The sequence below is a fragment of the Anthonomus grandis genome, chromosome 19, assembly GCF_022605725.1.
Source record: "Anthonomus grandis grandis chromosome 19, icAntGran1.3, whole genome shotgun sequence".
Classification (NCBI taxonomy): domain Eukaryota; kingdom Metazoa; phylum Arthropoda; class Insecta; order Coleoptera; family Curculionidae; genus Anthonomus; species Anthonomus grandis.
The window spans coordinates 3386111-3407766 of NC_065564.1; the positions used below are offsets into that span (position 1 = coordinate 3386111).

Sequence of the window (21656 nt, forward strand, 5' to 3'; positions counted from 1 at the left end):
TTTATTAATTTTAGAAACTCGGGTTTTCTCTGTTGATGAAAATGCTCAACTTGGGGAATCCCTCCGGCGTGATTTACCAAGAAACCGCGGCCGCAGATTTATTGGTTTGAGAGTTAGCGAGATATTGACAATACAATATGCAACATGCATTTTAATTATTATCGTTAAATGCCATATGAATTAGGTTTTAGGAAGACCAGGTCTTCCAAAAACTCCTCGATAACTGAAAAATACGGTCTCAAAGAACCAGTTCTCGATTCCTAGAGAAACCTATTCTTCATGGCCACTCTTCTACAAAGAAAACGGCCCAGATGTCGTGTTCGTTTAATGACTATAAACTTCCTAATTTCGCCCTGGCAAAATGCCTTGATCCTAAAATATGGGTATTAAATAAAAATAAGAAGCAACAATAGTTAAGGATACAGATAATGGCTCGTTTCCGGCTACTTAAAGTAATAATTTCTCGCAGTCTTGTGTATATCATGGTAAAATTTATGTGATTATTGTCTAGAAATATTACGATCATTGTTAGCTGCATGTGGCGGCCCTGAAAGATTACAAAAATTGTTATTATTTATGTTATGAATGGTTCGGACAAACACGTCTTGGGCCTAGAATGAAGAAAGGCATGAGAACAGTGATAAGGATATCTGGAAAGCGTTCCTTATCACTGTAAGCTTTTTTACCTAAAACAGTTTTCAGATTAATAGTAATGATTAAATTCAGGAACTACCGGTGTTTATAAAAAATTTCTTCGCCGACAAAAAAAAAGTCTTGACAGAGGAGACCTAGAAATTTAAAACTTGCGGGCTAGTTAGGAAACACCCCATATTACCCTTTTACTAAATTTCATATTTGTACTCAAAATAAAATAGGAAAATTTCAATAACCTTCAGAGGTCGCTTTTCCAGAATACGATTTGAACTGCCACGAATAACTTTTGACTGAAGAGATCTTAAAATTCCAAATTTTCAGGATAGTTGGGCAACACTCTAAACTACCACCCGAATTAATTTTAACTCTTTAGCCTTTATATTTTCCCAGTTATTGCTGATCAAACTCCTGTAAGTAATAAAGAATTACAATAGCCTTTAGGTCCTACACTACTAAAAAAAAGTTCTGCGCCGACAAAAAAAAAAGATGAGACACGTGGCGAACAATAGGCCCGATCTAAAAACGAAAGTGAAGCGTTCACAAGAAAATCTAATCATCGAGGAAACGGTCGCGGTATAATAGTTGGATGCTCTTATATCTATAATTTTTAAAGTGAAAGCCTCCAATAACATATTGTAATAAACGGCTGATTGGAATCGCCGTTTTAATTCCCATTAGCGGTTTTCTTGGCTGATTTTATCGGGTTCGGGCTTCGCCGCCATTTGGTGCCTTCTTCACTAAAACTCTTCTCAACCGATTACCTCATCGTTCTGCGCCTCTTCCGCATATAAAACTTCGCCCTTTTTTCCCTCCCGATTTAGCGCAACCTCGGCGAAATTAGTCTCGAGCCACCCACTTGAAATTTACGTGGAAATGACTTAAACAATTGACGATGATGGCTCGCATATAAAAAAGCGGTTGTCCGTGAACGCAGATGAGATTAGACATAGAACTCTTAGAAACCGGTATTTGGACCGGAGCAGTTCGGTTTGTAATTAATATTCTTTTGAGATCTTAGCCACCAACAGCAGAATGTAGCAAGAGATTTCATTAAGGAACTGTTGACTCCCGACAACTGAAATTTCTCAAAGACCCCTCACTTTGGACTCAAGACCTCCTGAAATAATTATTGTCCAAACAGATCCTTCCTAACCTAAACATCTACAAGTAAAACACCACCACCAGCACCATCAACGACAGCGACAAATTACCATTAATATAAACGTGTTGCCTCCACAATTGCTGGTACTGCGTCCATCGGGCGTCTTGCTGAGTGGTATCGGGGGCCCCATTGGCACCCTGGAGCCCTGCCGCGGCCTGCACGTGGGTCAGGGTGCCCTGCATCACCCCCACGGCGACGGGGTGACCCGACACCGGCGGCACCGGGGTGTTCGCCACCTGGGGCTGTTGTTGCGGCGGCAGTTGGTATTCCATCCTGGGGGTAAGGGGACGGAGTTTCAGATCGAGGTTATTTTTTTGTGTTGTTAATGCGAATCCAGAAATGCTTCCTTGATTAAATTGGGAGAAGTACAAATTGTAGAAAGTTCTGGATTGATTGGAGCCTAATAATTACGGCAAGGGCTTTTGAAGTGGATTCTGGATTGGAAGAATAAAGCTTATATCGAAGAGTTGATCAGAAGGATCATGGTGGCTTTTGTAGTGCCCCTAGAAAAAAGGATTTCCGTCAAACTAACAAATGTGATTCTCTGAAAAGAGTTGCTATAGCAGGACAGTAGAAGAAGCATTTCTGGATGATTGAAAAATTTGCAAAAATCTTACATTGATCAAAAGAAGTAATCCACCAGGTGAACCAACTGATAAACCAAAACCATCCAGCAGTCTCTGATCACTCCTCACTACATAACCACCTCGCTCTCAATAATCCTCAATCAGTCCAAAAGCACCACTACCTCCTCAATTTCAATTCCGCGCTGGTACTACCAAAATCATGCCCCAAAATCGCATGCTATAACCGTAGCTCCCGCGCACTCTTTATAATCTCGATCCTTCCGCGTACCGTGGTCACGAGCCTTCGTCAAATCGCAGGAAACTCTTTCAATTTCGAATTAAGAAAAAAACAATAATAAAAACCCCAAATGGAAAAAATGAAATCTCCCAAAGGTCCTGCAGAAATCTACCGGCGAGCTCTCTGGTGGTGTCCGGCGACGCGCTATACTCACGAAGAACGCGCACTATAAAATTGTTTTGGGTTCTACTGCTGCTGCTGCCGCCGCTAGATAGATGAGGGGGGCACGCTTCTTTCGCGGGGGGGTGAGCGGCCCAGAGGGGGACGAAAGCACTCTCGCTTTTACCGGAGTTTTTGCAAAGCCGGAAATCTAGCTGTGTATGTGTTTGTGTCTCTGTTGTTACCTCGATGGCTGTTTGTTTGTGGTGACAGTGGCGGGGATTAGAATTAGGAGGAAGACAGAGAGAACATTTGGATACAAAAGGGCTGTACACCCCTTGACTTGTCATGCCTTAACACCAATCCACTTTTCTCAAGAGCTACTTAGCCAACCTTCATGAATTGAAGATTGTCTCGTCCAAGAGGACCAAAGGAAGCTAGCTGTTCATCAGGAGAACACTTAATTAATTTTTAACGAATGGATTCTGGTTTTTGCGAAAGTAAATGTCATCCAAGCACTAAACCACAAGATTGACAGTTTTTTCTGATAAAGATTTCTTTGTTCCCTATTAGTACCAGTACGGTCATTGACCGCCTACCAAATCATTCTGATTATTTTTGGTTAAAATCACGATTTGTCTGCTCGCCTCGGCATTTACGGTAATTTAGCAATAACTTTCACTTTACGTACGAACGAAGATGGTCGTTTTAACGAACCACCGCCGCCGCTGGATTCGTATCATAACCTTTTAAAAAAAAATTCAATTTACCAAATTAAGATAGTGGGTCCAATCCCATACATTTCCCGCGAGAGAGATTGCCTCCTCCCCCTGCTACTTATATTTCTATTAGAGTGATTAAATTAGGTTTTTAAATTCCGACAATAACCCTTAAAGTCCATATTTTTATCGTTTTCGTCACGGAAACGCCGCTCATGCAATATGCATGATCCCTTAAAGAATAGCTTTAATCGAATTGCTCTAAACGGCTCGGTCTGCAGAGACCAACATTTACCTGAAGAGTTCGCATATCTATTACAATTTCCATAACCGTTCAGGTTGCGTGGCTGGTTCCATCCCCCATAAACGTTATAGGTCTCGTTGGACCCCCCATAGCACAGGTTCCTGTGGTGCTGCTCAGAGTCCTGCTGGTGCCCGTTTGCCGCGAACCCGTAATTATTATTATCCCGAGGCCAATTTTGGCCCGCAATTGCAACGCTCTGTTAAGTACGTTTGAGCCCCTTGATTCTTAATTCGGCCCTGGCTTGTTAAAGGTACGCTAAGAGTATTTAAGGGTAGGATGAAACGAGGTTTTGTATCAGGCCCTCGGCTTTCATTCAACCCAATGATCAAGTGGGTTGGATGAGGGGCGTTAATGAATTATTATCAGATACTTTTTTGATGATACAATTGTCCATTTTTCCAAGATATTTCGAAAACCATTAGCATGACAAAGATACCGTTAATGTAGAGGAAGAGCCGATCTATATTTTGGCTTATTTTCTTTCATGGAGGTGCTGAAAATACAGATAGATGAAATACAAGACACCTGTCTGGCAGAGCTACCACCTTGATCTACCACTTCACTTTATATAAATTCCCCGACACTAATGGACATTGAGATATTTGGAAAAATAGCGCCCTCTGTCTACCCGACCAGTTCTCAAGCTGTTCTACAGCTTTTTTTAGGGACATTCTGGATCAAAAAAAGTATCTGAAAATATTTCTTGACACCATATAAGAAAATTAAAAGTAAATAACAGAACAAAAGGCGTATTTATCAGCAACCCCAAATAAAATGTTTTTCATTAATTAGGAGGGCCGGATACAAAATACACCTAGCGTCTGCCCTGTAAAACGAAAAAGATAAAATCGGGGACAATTTTTAGGAAAGCTACGACCCAAAAAAACGATCAAATTTCAGGGGCTGTAAAATTTTTTTATAATCACTATATGAACGCTTTGCACAGATTCACGAGAGCAAAAAAAAAATTGATGTTAATCGGTGTAGTTATTGTTAAATTTTCTCGACTTCGACGCGTAAACGGCGGCAAAGTACTGATCGAACCGTTCTGGATATTCCTGCGGGTTTTAAGGGAGCTTCTCCGGTAACCACGCCGTGCTTCACGTGAGCAGGAGTCAGGCGGCACGCCACGTGATCGGACCCCGTGCCCCGTGGCTTATGTTGTATACAATTCTTAACTTGAATACCTGAATTTAATATGTTTTTTTTTCTATATTTATATATATCTATATATTTATATATCTACAGGGTGTTTGTCTAGGCCTGGATAGCGGCTGTATTTAGGGAACTGAATCTGACATCATTGGAATTTTTTTTTAACTTTATAAAAGTGGTTCAAGTCAAAGTTCGAAATTTCAGTTCAAACCTGAATCCATGGTTCGACTGCCTGGAATTGAGAAACGACTCCATGATTCAAGAGCCTGGAACTAAAAAATTAATCCGTAACTCGACTGCCTGCCGCTCATCAGGATGCAGTAAAAATACTTGATAAATGTAATAAATGGAAAATCTGTAACTCAAAGGTTTTCCTCAAGGTACTGGAAAAATTGTAATTGAAAATCTACTGTAAAGTGTTTTCTTTATTGGTATTAAGGTCATCATCAGACTTGCGAAAAATTGTAGTGACAGATTGAATTTTTTTGCTGATCTGATGACGCTTTAATAGGCGAAACGCGTAACCAAGAAAAGATTCGCGCTTTATAATGCATGGACTTTTTTTTTGACTATGACTTATGTTCCTGGAATAAAAAAATATTGGCTCAACTGCCTGGAATAATAAAGCAATTCAATAAACAGAAATTCGGATAGGAATCCATGATTCAACTGCCTGGAATAGGTTATTAATTAAGGAATAAATTATTGGCCCACTTGCCCAGAATAATGAAATTATTAGACCATCTGGATTTGAAAAATTAGTCTATGGCTCCACTACATGGAATTAACAAATGAATTCGTAACTCAATCGCCTGGAATTCAGAAATGAATTCATAACTAAACTGCCTGACATTGAGAAATGTAAGCACGTTTCAACTGCCTGGAATTAACAAATCAATCGGTAACTCAAGAGTCTGCAGCTTTTCAGGATGCAGCAAATCGAGTTTATGAAAAAATCATTGGAAATTTGATCTCATTTGAGGAAGATGTAAGTGAGGATTTACGAAAGAAAAGTTTACAATAGGGACTAAATGTGGAAGAATAATCAATTTATTATTCAACTGCCTGGGCCTGAATGATGAATCTATGGCTTAACTTTTTACAAAACACCTTACCAATACTGATATAACAGAAGATATCCTAAGGATAAATATGTGGTATCAACTGGATGGTTGCCCAGCACATTATTACTTATTAACAGTTACCCAGATCGCTGGATTGGAAGTGGTAGTTTGTTCCGATGGCCACCTAGTTCTCCCGATCTAACTGCGTTAGACTATTACTTATGGAGACGAATTAAGGATATTGTGTACAAAATACGGCATAGAACAAGAGAAGATAAGTAAAGATAAACTGCGGTTTTCAGTTATTTTTGGTAAATTAAATTTACTTTTCGATCCTGCTATTAAAACTATACCGTGCCATTGTAACGGTTTCAAGTGACGCTTCCTACCTATTTTACTAAAAACTCTCACGTAATACTGGATACAGTATTTAAAAATACAAGCCCAAATTGAACAAAATCGGATAAGTCTTTTAAAAGGTAGAGTCATTTAAACAATTACACTTTCACTATCTTCCTCCATTTTATGAAGGTCGGTATGCCAATCAGTCTTGGACCAAAATGATGGAAAATATTGCAAGGTTTCCAATTATGTTAAAAAAAGGTACCTTAAGCTGAAGAAAATTACAATTGAATTATCGATAAGTTAATTACGCCCTTTAGTGACCAAATTTCGAACTTAAAAATAATTTCCAGTCTTTTCTCTTAAACGCTTTTATAAAACATGCCAACAATGTCAGATTGACACTTCCCGAGATATAGCTGCGATCCACCCTTAGTGAAACATCATGTACATATATATACAGAGTGTTTTCAAAGTTGAGTCGATACCAAAAATCACCGATATAAAAGTTGCATTTGTTTGACAATATAAGAATGTTAATAAACAAATTTTTTTTGCTATTCACGGGGCGAATACCGTGTAAATTCTAACCCTTTTTTTGTTTACTGCTCTTACTGTCTATCAAAATGTATGTTATTGTATGGTATTCAGTACGAACCTTCGGTTCGATCAGTTGTGTCAGTCTTTTAATAGTGTGTATTTCATTTGTCTGATTATTTTGTGCTCAAAAATGGCCCATGTTTATTAGACTTCGTGACATAAACGAGAAATTCATGACCATCTACTAAATAATGAGTTTCCCAATAGATCTATACGGCGCAATGGACCCATTCGTTGGCCTCCTCGCTCTCCAGACTTAACGCCTTGTGATTTTTTTGCTGTGGGGTTATTTAAGAGTTGGTGTATGGTGGAGCAGTAAATACTCCAGAAGAACCTCAAAAATGAATTGAAAATTCTTGTGATTTAATTCGCGGACACCAGGATTTTATTTTCGAAGCTTGTAAAGAGTTATTCGAACAAATGGGGACAATTTTCAACAAATTTTGTGAAAACGGTGACCATTTAACTTAATAAAGATTTTTCTTAAATAATTTTTAATTATTTAAAGTAACTCTCTTATTATGCAACTTTGGGACACATGGACAATGAGAAATCTGGATTGGGCTAACTCCATGTTAAAAAAAAGGGATTCCCAGATATCTTGAAGACTTAGGAAAGGAATCACTGATAACATTCTTGTAAGGCATCTCCTAATGAATTCCTAGAAATGATTCCATATAGGATACAATCAGGAAAAGGTGGTTCTATGACGTTCGGCTGCTTAAAAGGGACCTTGAGAAATTCACCATTTTATTGAAATATCGAAAAATGCTTCGTAGGCTAAGAAAAGTTTATAATTAAAGACCAATTAATTTGTTATCTCCATTTATAAGGAAATAAATTAAAATGAACGACAAAGGCAACGTTCTAACATTTGAACGCTACAAACCGTATGCAAAACAATTAATGGTCGTTTAATGAATATTGATTGTCTCCTGGCTACACCTGATCTCGCAATTTATATGCCAAGATCTTTTTTTTAATATATTTACCGAGTACCAAGGCCAGGCTATAGTTTAGGCTAGAATGTCGGGATTTCGATTACAATTTTCATGGCCACGGTGTGTTTATACAGGGTAAATAATCGCCAACGTCCATACCTAATGGTAATATTTTTTTTTTATAATTTGGTGTCGAAACGCCACGAATAAATTTACTTTCTTGTACCGTTTTAAATTTAGACTAAAAAAAATTACGAAACAAACTTAACCGGGACAACAAAAGTAAAAGTTATTTCGTCGTCTCATTAATCCGCTGGTGTTCACGTTGTCTATTCGGCCTGGGTAATTAAATTATGACTACATTTTTCGCGCACTTTCTATTTCTTCGGGACCAGTTCGTCTCCAACCAACACACTCCCACTAAAACCCAAACACCTCAAAAATTACTTAAGACTACATGAAGCTGCTGGTACTGAATTGAGAAAACAGTGCTCTACCTGTAGTGTGTAGCGTAAAACAAAAACTCTCAACAACTACTAAAGACACAAATATGAAACAAACTGCTCTTAATTGAGGAAAGTGTGTTCTAGGACGTAAAGGAAGCGAGTAAATCGATAATTTTCCTCTATTTTTTTTGACACTTGGAATGCGTAAACATGTTACAGATTTGATTACCGGTTCGGATAACCCAGAGCGGTGTATCGAGTGAAATTTTCATTTTTCTCTCGATATGTACCGGTCTGTTGCGGAGTACTATATACAGGTTGAAAGAAAGCGAGCTCGGATAAAGGTATCTATGGTACGTTTCAGATTATCTACAAGAGCTATAGCGCTTCAGGAAGTCTGTTACTTAAATCTTACAGATGCTAATTAAATATAGACAGTCTATAATGTCCCTGTAGGGTCTACTACAATGATTCGATCAAGACTTGTCTTCAGGTCAAATGGAAGGACTGTAGATGCGGCTCGAAGGACTAAAAAATGTAATAGTTAGGGACTACTTTAAATATTTTTTTTGTTTGTTTTGACACGTCGTATTTATATGAAACGCACTATAGGGTTTTAAAACATATGGCTTAAAAGCGTACCGCGAAAGACACCTACGTTTCCTTATCAGCTTTCACTTTTGTCGGTTACAAGAAATGGCAAAAGCCAAAAGATTATTTGTGTGAACCCGTCGTCGCTTTATATAAAATAACGAGGAAGAGCGAATTTTTACACGAATTTGAATGCGTGCATTTTTCCTATTGTTTGCTTTTGGTACATGGAGGAAGCGAATCTTCTTCTCACTGTTACGATGTGAAAAACTTAATTAAAAAAAAAAAGAGAAAAGTTATTAAGTCAATATATTGGGAATGATATTCGCTCTTACATATATGGCACAAATGTCAAGGTAACTTCTTAATAGCGATAGAAAAAATGCGTCATATTTATATGCAAATAAATGTTTATAGGATGTGCAAAATGTAAGCGTCTTCTTCTTGAAAAATGTCAATAAGTTTTCTCTATAGGATCAAAATCTGACAGAAATGACGGCTTAAGAATAGCGTTTGTCGTATAATTTCTCCTAAATTTCACACGATCTTATGAGAATTATCCATTGTTTATTTTTTCCTGGCTTCCTTATGAAAAATAATGACTTTTGGCATAAGAGTTTTGTTATTGTCTCTATAGGCCCAGTAAGTTGCAAGAAAATTTTGTTCATTAGGACAAGTTTGAAAATGATTAGATTTCGCAGCCATTTTTTGCCAAAATTGAAAAATCGCCAATAACTTCTTTCCTGTTGGTTTTTTGAAAAAATGTGTAAAGTACTTTTCAGTTTGCGCTTCAAAAAGGCTTCGATTGCATCAATTAGAAAAATTAAATCTTTCATAGATTTTGAGAAAATGGCGTATTTCTTATTTAAAGTTTTTCCGAATTTTCTCCCACTGTATGGTAAATAAAATAATTCTTTTTTCATCTGAAGATAGCATTCATTATTCCTAACAACTTTTATATGAAACGTTTTTTTCGTGGACGTATAGATTTTTTGTAAAAAATTAAAATGTGTTTTTTTGGAAAATTTCACGGCTATACCCCTTTCAATTTGTGGGCAATGCTAAAATTTTTTTTTTTTAACTTCCTAGGGAAAATATTGACTTTTGGTATTAGACTTTTTTCATTGCCTCTTCATGCGTAATATATCACAAAAATTTTGTACAAATCGGACGACTTTTGAAAATTTTCAGATTTTCAGCAAGTTTTGGCCAAAATCGAAAAATCGCCAATAACTTCTTTCCTGTTAGTTTTTTGAAAAAATGTGTAAAGTACTTTTCAGTTTGTGCTTCAAAAAGGCTTCGATTGCATCAATTAGAAAAATTAAATCTTTTGTAGATTTTGAGAAAATGGCGTATTTCGTATTTGAAGTTTTTTCGAATTTTCTTCCACTGTATGGAAAATAAAATAATTCTTTTTTCATCTGAAGATAGCATTCATTATTCCTAACAACTTTTATATGAAACGTTTTTTTCGTGCACGTATAGATTTTTTGTAAAAAATTAAAATGTGTTTTTTTGGAAAATTTCACGGCTATACCCCTTTCAATTTGTGGGCAATGTTTAATTTTTTTTTTTTTGACTTTCCTATGGGAAATATAGACTTTTAGTATTAGACTTTTTTCATTGGCTTCTCATGCGTAATACATCACAAAAATCTTGTACAAATCCGACGACTTTTGAAAATTTTCAGATTTTTAGCCAGTTTTGACCCAAATCCAAAAATCGTCAATAACTTCTTACCTGTTGGTTTTTGGAAAAAATGCGTCAAGTACTTTTTAGTTTGTGCTTTAAAAAGGCTTCGATTGCAACGATTATAAAAAATTAATCTTTCAGATTTTCTCCCACTGTCTGGAAAATTAAATAATTCTTTTTTCATCTGTAGTTAAAATTCGTTATTCTAATAACTTTTACATCAAGCATTTTTTTTGTGGACCCATAGATTTTTTGTAAAAAATTGAATGTGGTTTTTAAGAAAATTGCGTGGAAATACATTTTAATTTTTTTTATTGAAGTTTTTCGTCTTAAATGATAGTTACGGACTGGTTTTACTGTTTAAAGAGAACATTTTTAGAAAATCTCTTCCGGTGTGTTAAAAAAAAAAGAGATCAGGAAAATAAGGGAGTCCTATATTCCACCAAGTGCAACTGAAATATTGACATTTAACGACCATTATACGTGTAATTAAGCCGTTATTGGTACTTAAAACCAACCAGTGGTTCTTCCTATGGTTTCCCAAATAGGACCGAGCATATTATAATAAATACCCCAGTTACTTTCACTTTCTTTTTTTATTATATTTACTTGCTGTGTCGAGCGAGCCGAGGAATAAAAGTTTAAGCAACCGAATTACTGGACCGAATCGAGAGAGACCGAAGACAACAATTTTTTTCTCGGTCTCCCGACCTTCGGTAATTTTTCACGAGAAAAGTCAACTCCGCGGGAATTTTTGCTACTTTCACTCCGGTGATCGATCACCCTGGTAACGAAATAAAATGGCTTTTGGGTGCCACGTGACCCCCCCCTTTACACGGTGTAAAACATGTGATTTCGTGACGGAGGTTCCACCCGGGAATCCTTCCTTCCCCCCATTTGATTTTTCAGACGTCGGAGGTCGTAAAGAAACACCTTGGAAACTTTATGGGATTTATGGAAAACTTTATCGACTAAATCAATATTATTATTATTTAGCCCCCTATATGGATATGGATATTTTCGAAAAAAAATATGAATTACTTTAAGATAAGTCAATAAAAAGGAATTCATGGCTATAATAAAAAGTTCAAAATTTGAGAAAACTGCTTATTTCTGAAAAAAGGTTTCTCTGGATTTTCTCAAAAAAAAATTGTAGCTAGTACCTATATTTTTTCAAAATGCGCAGTTTTTCTGTAAATAAAATAAAATCCGAGGTTCGAAAAAAATCATCGACCGAACCCTTAAACTTGTCGCCAAAAAATCAAGTTACAATATAAAAAAATCGAATAAAGAATGTCTTGTCTTCCTAGCACCTTCACCAATTGATATTAGGCTCGTATAAGAATGGCGAGTGGATATTTAGCGTTTTAAATCGGAAGACTTGCAACCTTCCACTAACTTTGTGTCATCTGTATAACTCAGGTTAAGTAGACCCTACTATCCCTCTCCAGGCTTGAAACCTTGGGTCCAAATTCTAAGAGTTTTTTCTAGATTCCCAACCATCCATCTAAACCTTAACATGCTTTGGGTGTTTTTCGTCAATAATTATCATTTTACAGACTCTGAATCACACTCACTCTCTTATAGACCAGTTAATTCTAACCAAGTTCTTCGTGATAATTTAGGTTGCACCTTGTTTAAACTGAAAAAAAGTTTGAGCATTTCTGATAACAGGCTCTAAGTAAGATGCTTATGGATTTTTAGAGGCTCTTCTGCAAATTGCTTATCTAACGATATTCCTTTAACAATAAATCCATTTTCTAAGTAAATACCTTCCACCACTCGCTCTCAAAGCCCAATTAATCTCCGTTGAGCAAAATAAATTAATTTTTCTTGTCACTAGTTGGCACGTCTATAATTTATCCACGGTCCAACATCTATTTCTCGACTATTATTAGCGTGAAAATGTTTTGTTTTCAAAGTCGAAACGTTCCGAGACACTTCTGCCGATAATTTGGTGAAAGTCTCGTAAAAATGGCTGTATATTGATCTCGACGATCATAGTTCATTTTAAGTGTGTTGCCCCCCGTTTAAAGGTTCATTTTATCATTTTAAATTGCAAAATGGATTATAATAATCTGGATAATCCGCCAGTGGTCCTAAACATAAACCTCTCGCAGTCAGATTTACTTACTGATTTAGCTCGAAGGTCGCTTGATAAATAAAATTAAGATATTTTATTAAGTTTTGCGTCACTTTAAGACTTATCAGGTCCCCCAAAAGCAATTTGAAATGTCGCCAACCGTTTCCCCGACTTAATTGTAACATCTGTCATACCTGAAACAAAATAAACACAATGTTAATTAGGAGTTACTGTGTGCCAGTTTGTTGTAGACTATTGCGCCATCTGTGACCATGGGGAGGTATGATGGAATACAGATGACGCTACGCTTTAGAACTCGCTGGCAGCCTTTTGCTGCGCCAGGTATTTTAAATTTAATTGAAAACTATATCGCCAACAGAAGGGTCATAAAACTAGTTGACGAGTGTTTTGGGAGCCAAAAATGCTTGTAACCATAAAATTTTAATAATTTATGCCCGTAAAACGTTATCGTTATAACTGATGTTTATCCTCGTCATTATTATCTCCAAGATAAAAGTCTGCCAACCGGGCTAAAGCCCCATTGATAACGAAAGTGCAAACATCAAGACATTCTTATGTGGAGGTCTTATCGGGAGGTTTATGTACGTGGGACTGTGGCGATTTTAATTTTCACACAAAACCGACATGCAGGTACTGAATAATTATCGAAAATGCAATTAGGAAATGTAAAAATAGCATTTTGGCAGCAGCGGTCCAAGTGAGAAATGTCAAACGCGATCTTTATAAGTTCCTGAATGTATTTTTAGGCTTTAATGTGATGATGGTGCGCTCCGCTAAATGTTTTAAAGGGCTTCTCGTATAAAATGGTTTCAGTTAATTGATTTTATCGTATCTACACATACGGAGCTTCTCGAGCCTAATCTAATCATCAGAGACATGTAAAGTGAGAAATTATATATGAATTGAAGCGTGGCAGGCTAATATTTTCATGTCAGTAATAGAAAAGCCAAATTTAACCAGTCGTTTTTGTTTAAACCGTGTATTCAGTCAATTGGAGAACCTTGACCAACAATAATAATAATAACAAGCGGTCGTAACGATGTAATTTTTTAGCACAATGTATTCGCCATTCAGCTTAAAAATCCCATAATAATGAATTTTTATAGTACACCCGGTATGTTGTAGATGCGCCATCTGTGAGCCTGTAGAGAACCAGGATTCACAGATGGCGTTGTTGTTTTGCTGCGCAAAATCCTATTTACATTGCAGTAATTGATTTGTCCACGCATCAAATACAATTTTCATTACAAATTCATATAAATGTACGGGAATTAACCCTAACACTCTAAAAAGTAATAAATATAAAACAATAACAATTTTAAATTTATGGGAGGCTTCAATGTGGGTCATTCCACCGAATTCTGATATCAAATCCATTAAACGTTTTACGAGCGACTTTCAGAGACGGTACCCTAGGACGAACAAATGTCAATACTGGACGTTTGAATAACACCAAAAAATATTTTATGTAAACTCGCGGCTATAACGCGCGATAATCTCCGATAACCTCATGAGAGGAAGGTCATGAATGAAAATAAACCAAAATTTTCGTTTATTTATGTTGACCTACTGATCTTGTACAGACTTTGATAAGCTCCCAGCATCATCGGCATCATCACCATCGCAACTTTTCCATTTAAAATGTCGAACGCGTACATCGCCGTCCCGAAAAACCGAAAATTGGCTCAATATCAGGAATTTCACGTGACGTTAGGCTTAGCATCTAATAATATTCAGCTGACTGACAAAATTCACTCAGTTTTAAATTAAAATATCGTTTTGTTTGCCACCAGGTTACCGTTAAAGCGGCGCTAATGCGCCGATTTGCGTTGGTACTTAAACACGACCGCAACATTTAAAAATATCTCGGGTTTTCCAACCATACGTGTTGCTCAACATATTTGAAAATTCCAATCAGTAGTTATGTATTGTTGAATCAATCGCAAAGTACATTTGGTACCGGTGATCAGATTAACTTAGCAGCTTTTCAATCTTCTTCTCCTAAAGCTTTAGCTCCGATTGTATCGTCAATTATTTCCTGGTTTTCCAAGCAGATTAGGCTTGCTTACGTTACACCAACAATAAAAAAGAAAATAAAACGGAATTTCGAGCCAAATTTGCTTGTTGGCAGTACCATAATTGCGTCAAAATCGACAAATTTATGTCCGTTGGGTCGTGCCAAATCCCATAAGGATGCGCCAGTCTTTCAAACATCGAATCCGTTCTTTATAGGCCTATTTGAAAGTCTGGAATGATAAAACAGTAAAACAGAGTTTAACGGTTCTAATTTTCCTACGTAATTTAGGTTTTTTTCCAGGCAGTTAAAGCCATTTTCTTCGTCAAGCAATTAAAGAGTGCTTACGTCCAAACAATTAAGAGGAATAAGGAGATAGAGAAATAAGAAATAAAAAACAATAAGAAATTTATACAAGAAAATCGAGAAAGCTAACAGAAATTTAATAACATCTTTATAAAACCGAAATTAACGGTCGTAAGGCGACGGTTTTGGTTTGGCATGGTTTATAGGTGCAACCTTCAACACTTTTCTCATTTATCCCTCAAACAAACTGAAAAAAGGGTCATAGAGCATATCTCAAAAATGTTTCTCGTACGGTGCATTCCCCATAAAAACAATCATATCCAAACCCCCTAAAAAAAACAATAATAATCTTGCAAATAGCAGTTCACGTAGTCATTAAATTTAACGGTAACTTGAATCCATAAAGCCATTATTTATAACGTTTGGAGCCGTGCCAGGTTTTCTAAACAGTGTTTTGGTATTAGACATTAGTGTGTTTGGGTATCTGATGAGCTTACCGATTTACCTTTGGCATTTTAAATATGTTTTAGGACGACGGGGGGTCTCGGTAAGTAAAACGGACTCTCACACACCCGAGAAATCTCGTTATTATTCCTCGAATACAGTCTGGATTCACTTGATTTTCCCCTGGTTCGAAGTCGAATCGGTTGAAAAATATATTTATCAAATTCGACTAGACAAATCAAGAATATTTCTGTTACAAGGCCGCCATAGAGGTGTAAATGAAATGTCCAGAGCTAACGTCAGCCCCATCTATCCTACGTTTGTTCCAGGGTATAAATAGCCCACGCCAGACTACATATCATTAATTTTTCAAAATATTAATTGGGTGGAAAAGCGAAATAGTTTCGGAAATTTGGACTGGATATACCAGCAGGTGTTTTATGTTTGTTTCTATGGGAAAATTGTCCAGAATAGTTCTAGAGAGAGGAACTGTGGTAGTTCTAACTCTGTACGGAGAGATTGCCGAAGAATCTGAAGATGTAAAGGAACGTCAAGTGTGGAAGGATACCAGCACCATGCAACCAAGTTATGGACGTATCTACATCACCAAGGAGAAGTTGGCCGAAGAACTGAAGGTTGAAAGAGTTAAGAGACGATCAAAGAAGTTGAGGAAACGTTGGCCAAGGAGCTGAAGAGGTAGAAGAAGGTTCATGTCCTTATGGAAATATCTAGTAGGTTACCAAGAAGTTGAGATATTCGCCAAGTGGCTGAAGGGAAAGGTTAAGAGAGAGCCAAAGAAGTCGAGGAGACGTTGGAGACCAAAAAACTGAAAAAACAGAACGATTTTTTGTGTTTGTCAAGTTTTCTTATTTTTTTTTAATATAAAAATAATCCGAGTAATATCATACATTACACATTGACATTTTATGTATACAAACGTCAGTAAAGATTACATGAGGCATCGTGAAACTTAATTTACGCTCTTGAAATTCGTTGATAAGATAATAAAACGTAAATGCAAAGTAATTAACGAGCTCGTGAGGGGAATTAAAATTTTTTGAAAACTTTTAGATTTTTTGCGTTTTGGTCGTCTTTTGAATTCAAATGTTAGTTTCAGAATTTTTTTCTAATTAAAACATCACAAGGCAACTTATTTGTTTTTTCTTTCGGGAAGCGTCAAAATATATTTAGAATGGATTCGTCATTATGAACTTCAGTAGGTGTATATTTAAAACGCGTAAATTACTGTTCTGAAAATATATTTTACTACTCTGGCGTGAAGTTTTGATAAATGACCTTTCGATTTCCAAAAATATCGGTTCAGTCTTAAGGGTTTTTTGAAGCCCACAGACCATCTACAATTTAAACAATTATTAATTTTGTATAATTCCTTTGGCTTCATCAGATTATGCTTAGTACTGTTTGAGATATTGGGCTTTCAAGTGAGTGGTCACCTTGAACATCAAACATTATCCTTTTAGGAAGGATTACGATAGGACAGATTTTATTTTCAACATGGAACCTAATGTATTATTAATGAGTCTGAGATAAGGCAAGTGAGGCTGGCAGGGGGTTTTTCTGGAAATCAAGAACTCCTGGATTTTGCTCAAATCTTAGTCTGCCTTAAGTGCAACCATCTGATTTGAATTCTAGACCTATTTCCAGTAGCTCAAAGAGATTAAAACAGAATATTAGTGCTCCCTGGCAAGTTTGGGAGAGGGATTTTGTCTCTCAGGTGACATGGTATTAGAAATTTTAAAAATCTCTGGATTTGTCTTAAATTATTCAGATTATCACATGATAACAGGAGTAAGAGTAACTTCGGCAATATTAGGTCAAGTTTCGTTCTGTATTAATGCTGCAGGCTCATGATGGCTGCTGAAGGGTTGGTTTTTGGCCGAAGAGAATAAGGGTGGATGTTCAAGGCCTTACATATTCCGGTTAGATCTGAATTATTCTGATTTAATAACAAAACTACTCAATAATTTAGAACTCTTTAAAAAAAACCCACACAGCGAGAGCCGCGAGATTTCCTCGACTCGGCTTGGCGACGGGTGCATCACGAAAACCTCGTGCTATTCCGACCTATAAATAACATTAAAATTATTATTAATGTAACATTATTATAACATCGGAGGCGTCACGAGTTGACGTACACGGCACACCGCATGAGCCGGCACAGTCTGCGCATGCTTCGGGGCTGTGGAAAACATGTGACCGACTGACTTTTGGTTCGAAGGACCACGAATTGCCTTTTTTTTTAGTTTTGGGAATTTTATTTTATTTGTTCCCAAGAGGGGTGAGCTGCGATGAGGAGGGAAGATGAGGAAGATGTCAAGCGGGACATAGGCTTCTAGCGTGACTTACCGTTTAATAAGGGAAAAGTATGTCCAGGGTGCCCCAAGAAGGATTTCAAGCCGCTTTCGAGTAGTATGGGGGAGCCTCGGTCCTTGTAACTCATCTCACTGTCACTATCACTGTCAAAATTATAAATTGATCGCGGAATTTTGGCGGTTGTTTTCGAGAGGTTCGCACCCCTCGCCCGGTTTGACATACGAAAAAGCTTTTTGGAAAATGAATCGGGAGCTCCCCCTGATCGAGAGCGACGATCAAATCAACAAAAAAAAAATAAGAAGAAAAAACGCCGATGATAAAGGAGAGAGACGATGTTTTAGTGTATCCGAAACACACAGTCCGCGGTTTCCGCGACGGCGGTGTATAGTAATGTAATCAGAAATAAAATAGACGGTGTTGTATAGTAGTAGTGGAGGCGCTCTCCGTGACGACGACTGCGGGCACCACAGTCCAAGGCTGATAAGGGGATACAACACGCGGTGGATGATCAAACATCATCGCAGGAGATGCAGCGGCAGCAGGAGGGGCCACCACCAAGGGGTTCTCGTCATTATTTTTATTCTTGATCTTAAGGGTCGCGACGACGACGACATAACCTCCTCCTCTAAGGGGGTTTTATTTTCGGGGAACGCCGCCACGGCCAGGTGGAGCGCGGTGCAACGTCCAAAGGGCGCAGGCGCGACCCACTGGGGCCAGCCGCCGAGCTTCCGGGGTTATTTTCATTGACGGCATGCAATTTTTCCAGGATGTACAGGGGCCAACGGAAAAGTTTCTCTAAGGCTTGGTTTATTAGGCCATTATAAGGCGAAAAAATTGCCCCATACGTCAAAGAACCAAGCCTGTCTCTTCGCAGAATTTGGTCCTCCGAACCGGTAACCCGAACGAAACCTTAATCCGTCAAGATCAATATCTTATTCCACTTTAATCTATGAACCAGAACAGGTTTCTTATTGTGTCCGTGTACCTATCAATCATCTTTACCACGCTAATCGGCTAATTAAACATCAGAAATTCCAATAACTAGTTCAAGCACGTGCTCCACAAGAAGCTTCCATCTCTCCCATCTATCCCTGGCATCGAAAATTTCTTCAGGGAGCACTCGCGGGCAACTCGCAGAGCACTGCACAAGATTATTGCGTGGTGCCGCCATCTAGTTTAAAATAAGCATATTGCATGGTTGCCTCTAGATGGCGCCGAGTACAGAAATTAATCAAGCAGGCCGTGTTATGTGTCCCAAATAAAATTGGAGTAGATATTCAGCACTTCACAGTTTTTGTTATATATTCTCATGAAAGCCCTTTTTTTTTCTTTTGTATTTTTCTTCAGCTGAGAGAGCTTGCCTCGGTACTCTTCTCTGATATTACATCAATCGTTTAAATGTAAAAAGTTTTACCTTATTACCCTATGGCAAAAAAGCGTCCTAATGGTAACCCAATATTATACAGCATCTGTTTAATGAAGAGAATTGTCAATCTAATATCAGCGGATTTAATTAAAAACACATTTTCGGGCACGAAAATTCCGAAAATTCGTAAAAAAATCCTAGACACCGACGGCGGCACGAGCTTGAAACATCATCCGCTTAAAGAGAAGAGGTTTTTTTTCTTCGTGTTTTTTTTTTTTTTGTTTTAGCAGGAGCGGACTTATAATGTGAATTCAAACAAGAGCAAAGCTGTGTAAACCTTCCAGGACGAGATAAATTTGTTTAACTATTTATTTTACACACGTGCGACAACCACCTGCCCTTTATCTTTGAAGAAAAGACGTTCGGAATTAACCGCAGCAGGAGGATAACGTTTAACTCGCCACCCTGTATGAGAGTGAGAGAGAAAAAATGAGAGAAAATCGAATAAACCACTCGAAAATCGGCAAGTCACCAGCGCTGAAAGTCGGTATAATGCGAGCGCATACGTTATGTCATATTTCATTAAACTTAATCAATCGCATTCGATTTGGTCTTCGATTCCTTTTGTGATTACATTACGATTTTTCATTAATTGATGTATCGAAGGACGCGTTTCAATATTTGCCCGTCATAATATATAATTATATTTCCTTTTGTTGAAGGTAAATCATTAGCATAACGTGAGGCGAAGAAAAATATTGGATGCCGTCGCTTGGCATACTTACTTTTCAAGTGCCACTCTGTCATCAAATCGGCATAAATTATAACCCCTCGAAATTTTGCCCTTGCCCTAAAGTAGATAATATTTAACACACTATCATCAATAATTTTAAGGCACTCCTCATCCAAAAATGGACTTAATTTTTTGCAGCATATCTCAAGAACCACCTCTGATATTAACATGAAATAACTTTTAGGAGCTTAGTAGTATTATTCCTTACCAAGTTTAATAATGATCTAAGACTCTATCACCATTCGATCTTAAGATATCGTGCTCCATTGGCAGTGTTCACCTAGACACCTATTTGACTTGTGCTGGCTCCTCTCTGGATGCTACATTTCAAGAACCACTCATGATATTACTATGAAATAAGCTTTAGGACTTGATTTGTACTATTCCTTACAGAAATCTATTTGACTTAAGAGTAATGGCTTCTCACTAGATGTTGTATCTTAAGAACCATTTAAGATATTACCACGACATAATTTTTAGAACATTAGTTCTAGCATTCCTTACAAACCTATTGAGAAGACCCCTTCACCATTGATTTTTAAAATATCGGTATTCACTGGCAGTCGTCACCAAAAAATTTAGTTTGGTTCTAGGGTGTTAGCTCCGGTCTTTGAGCCATATCTCAAGAACCACTTAAGGTATTAATATAAAGTAAAATTTGAGATCTTAGTAGTACTATTCCTTACAAATACAATAAGCATTTAATATTCTCTCATCAATAATTTTTGAGATATCAAACGTCATTGGGAGCGTTAACCAACAACTCACTTTCCTAGTATAGTGGCTCCACTTTTTGGCCATATCTCAAGATTCACGTAAGATATTACCATGAAATAAATTTTAGGACCTTACCAGTGCCATTTTTTATAAGTATATTAAGAATGTAAGACCCTGTCACCAATAATTTTTGAGATATCAAGCATAATTGAGACCTTAACCAACAACTCACTTTATTACTAATATGGTGGCTGCTCTGTTTGGCCATATTTCAAGATTCACGCAAGATATTACCATGAAATAAATTTTAGGACCTTAGCAATACCATTTCTTACAAATATATTAAGAAATTAAGATCCTCTCAGCGATAATTCTTGAGATATCTAATGTAATTGAGAGTTTTAACCAACAACTAACTTCTTCTCTCTCCCACTCTTCGCTTTAATCCATATCTCAAGATCCACTTAAGGTATTACAACGAAATATATTTTCGGACTTTAGTAGTACCATTCCTTATAAATATATTACGCATTTAAGACTCTATCACCAATAATTTTTGGGATATCGAACTCCATTGGTAGCCTTGACCCACGGCCCAGTCCAGCCCAGTGGCACCACTTTTTGGGCCAGATCTCTAGAACCAATTAAGAAATTACCATGAAATATTTCTTAGGTCCTAAGTACCACCATTCCTTACAAATGCATGGACCATTTAAGACCCGATAATTAGGGAAATGGTTCCATTGTTAGTGCTGTTCCTCAAGAACCTTTTGAGGTATTAACTTGAAAAAAAAAACTATTGGACTACTAAAGCTTCATTTTAAGTCGAAAATAATAAATAATAAAAGCAACTTGATCTCATGAAGAGGTGGCTTAAGTTTTCGTATTACATCTTCAGTACTACTTGAAGTACTAAAGCATAAAACGAAAAAGAGCGTGGAAGAG

The 21656-nt window shown here is 37.2% G+C and overlaps 1 protein-coding gene across 4 annotated transcripts in view; it reads right to left on the reverse strand.

Annotated features, from left to right (window-relative positions):
• Positions 1–18405, reverse strand: part of LOC126747475 (hepatic leukemia factor) — a 29120-nt gene extending 10715 nt beyond the window's left edge. The window contains exons 1-2 of one of the 4 annotated variants that reach the window (XM_050456140.1): positions 2434–2870; positions 1866–2089 (exon numbers count right to left, since the gene is read on the reverse strand). In XM_050456140.1, coding sequence (XP_050312097.1) covers positions 1866–2089; positions 2434–2435 — 226 coding nt within the window. In that variant the 5' untranslated portion in view covers positions 2436–2870. Of the gene's footprint in view, positions 1–1865; positions 2090–2433; positions 2871–17868 lie in introns of those variants that run through there. The other 3 variants (XM_050456141.1, XM_050456143.1, XM_050456142.1) reach the window with 3 other exon arrangements.
• Between the last annotated feature and the right edge of the window lie 3251 nt (positions 18406–21656).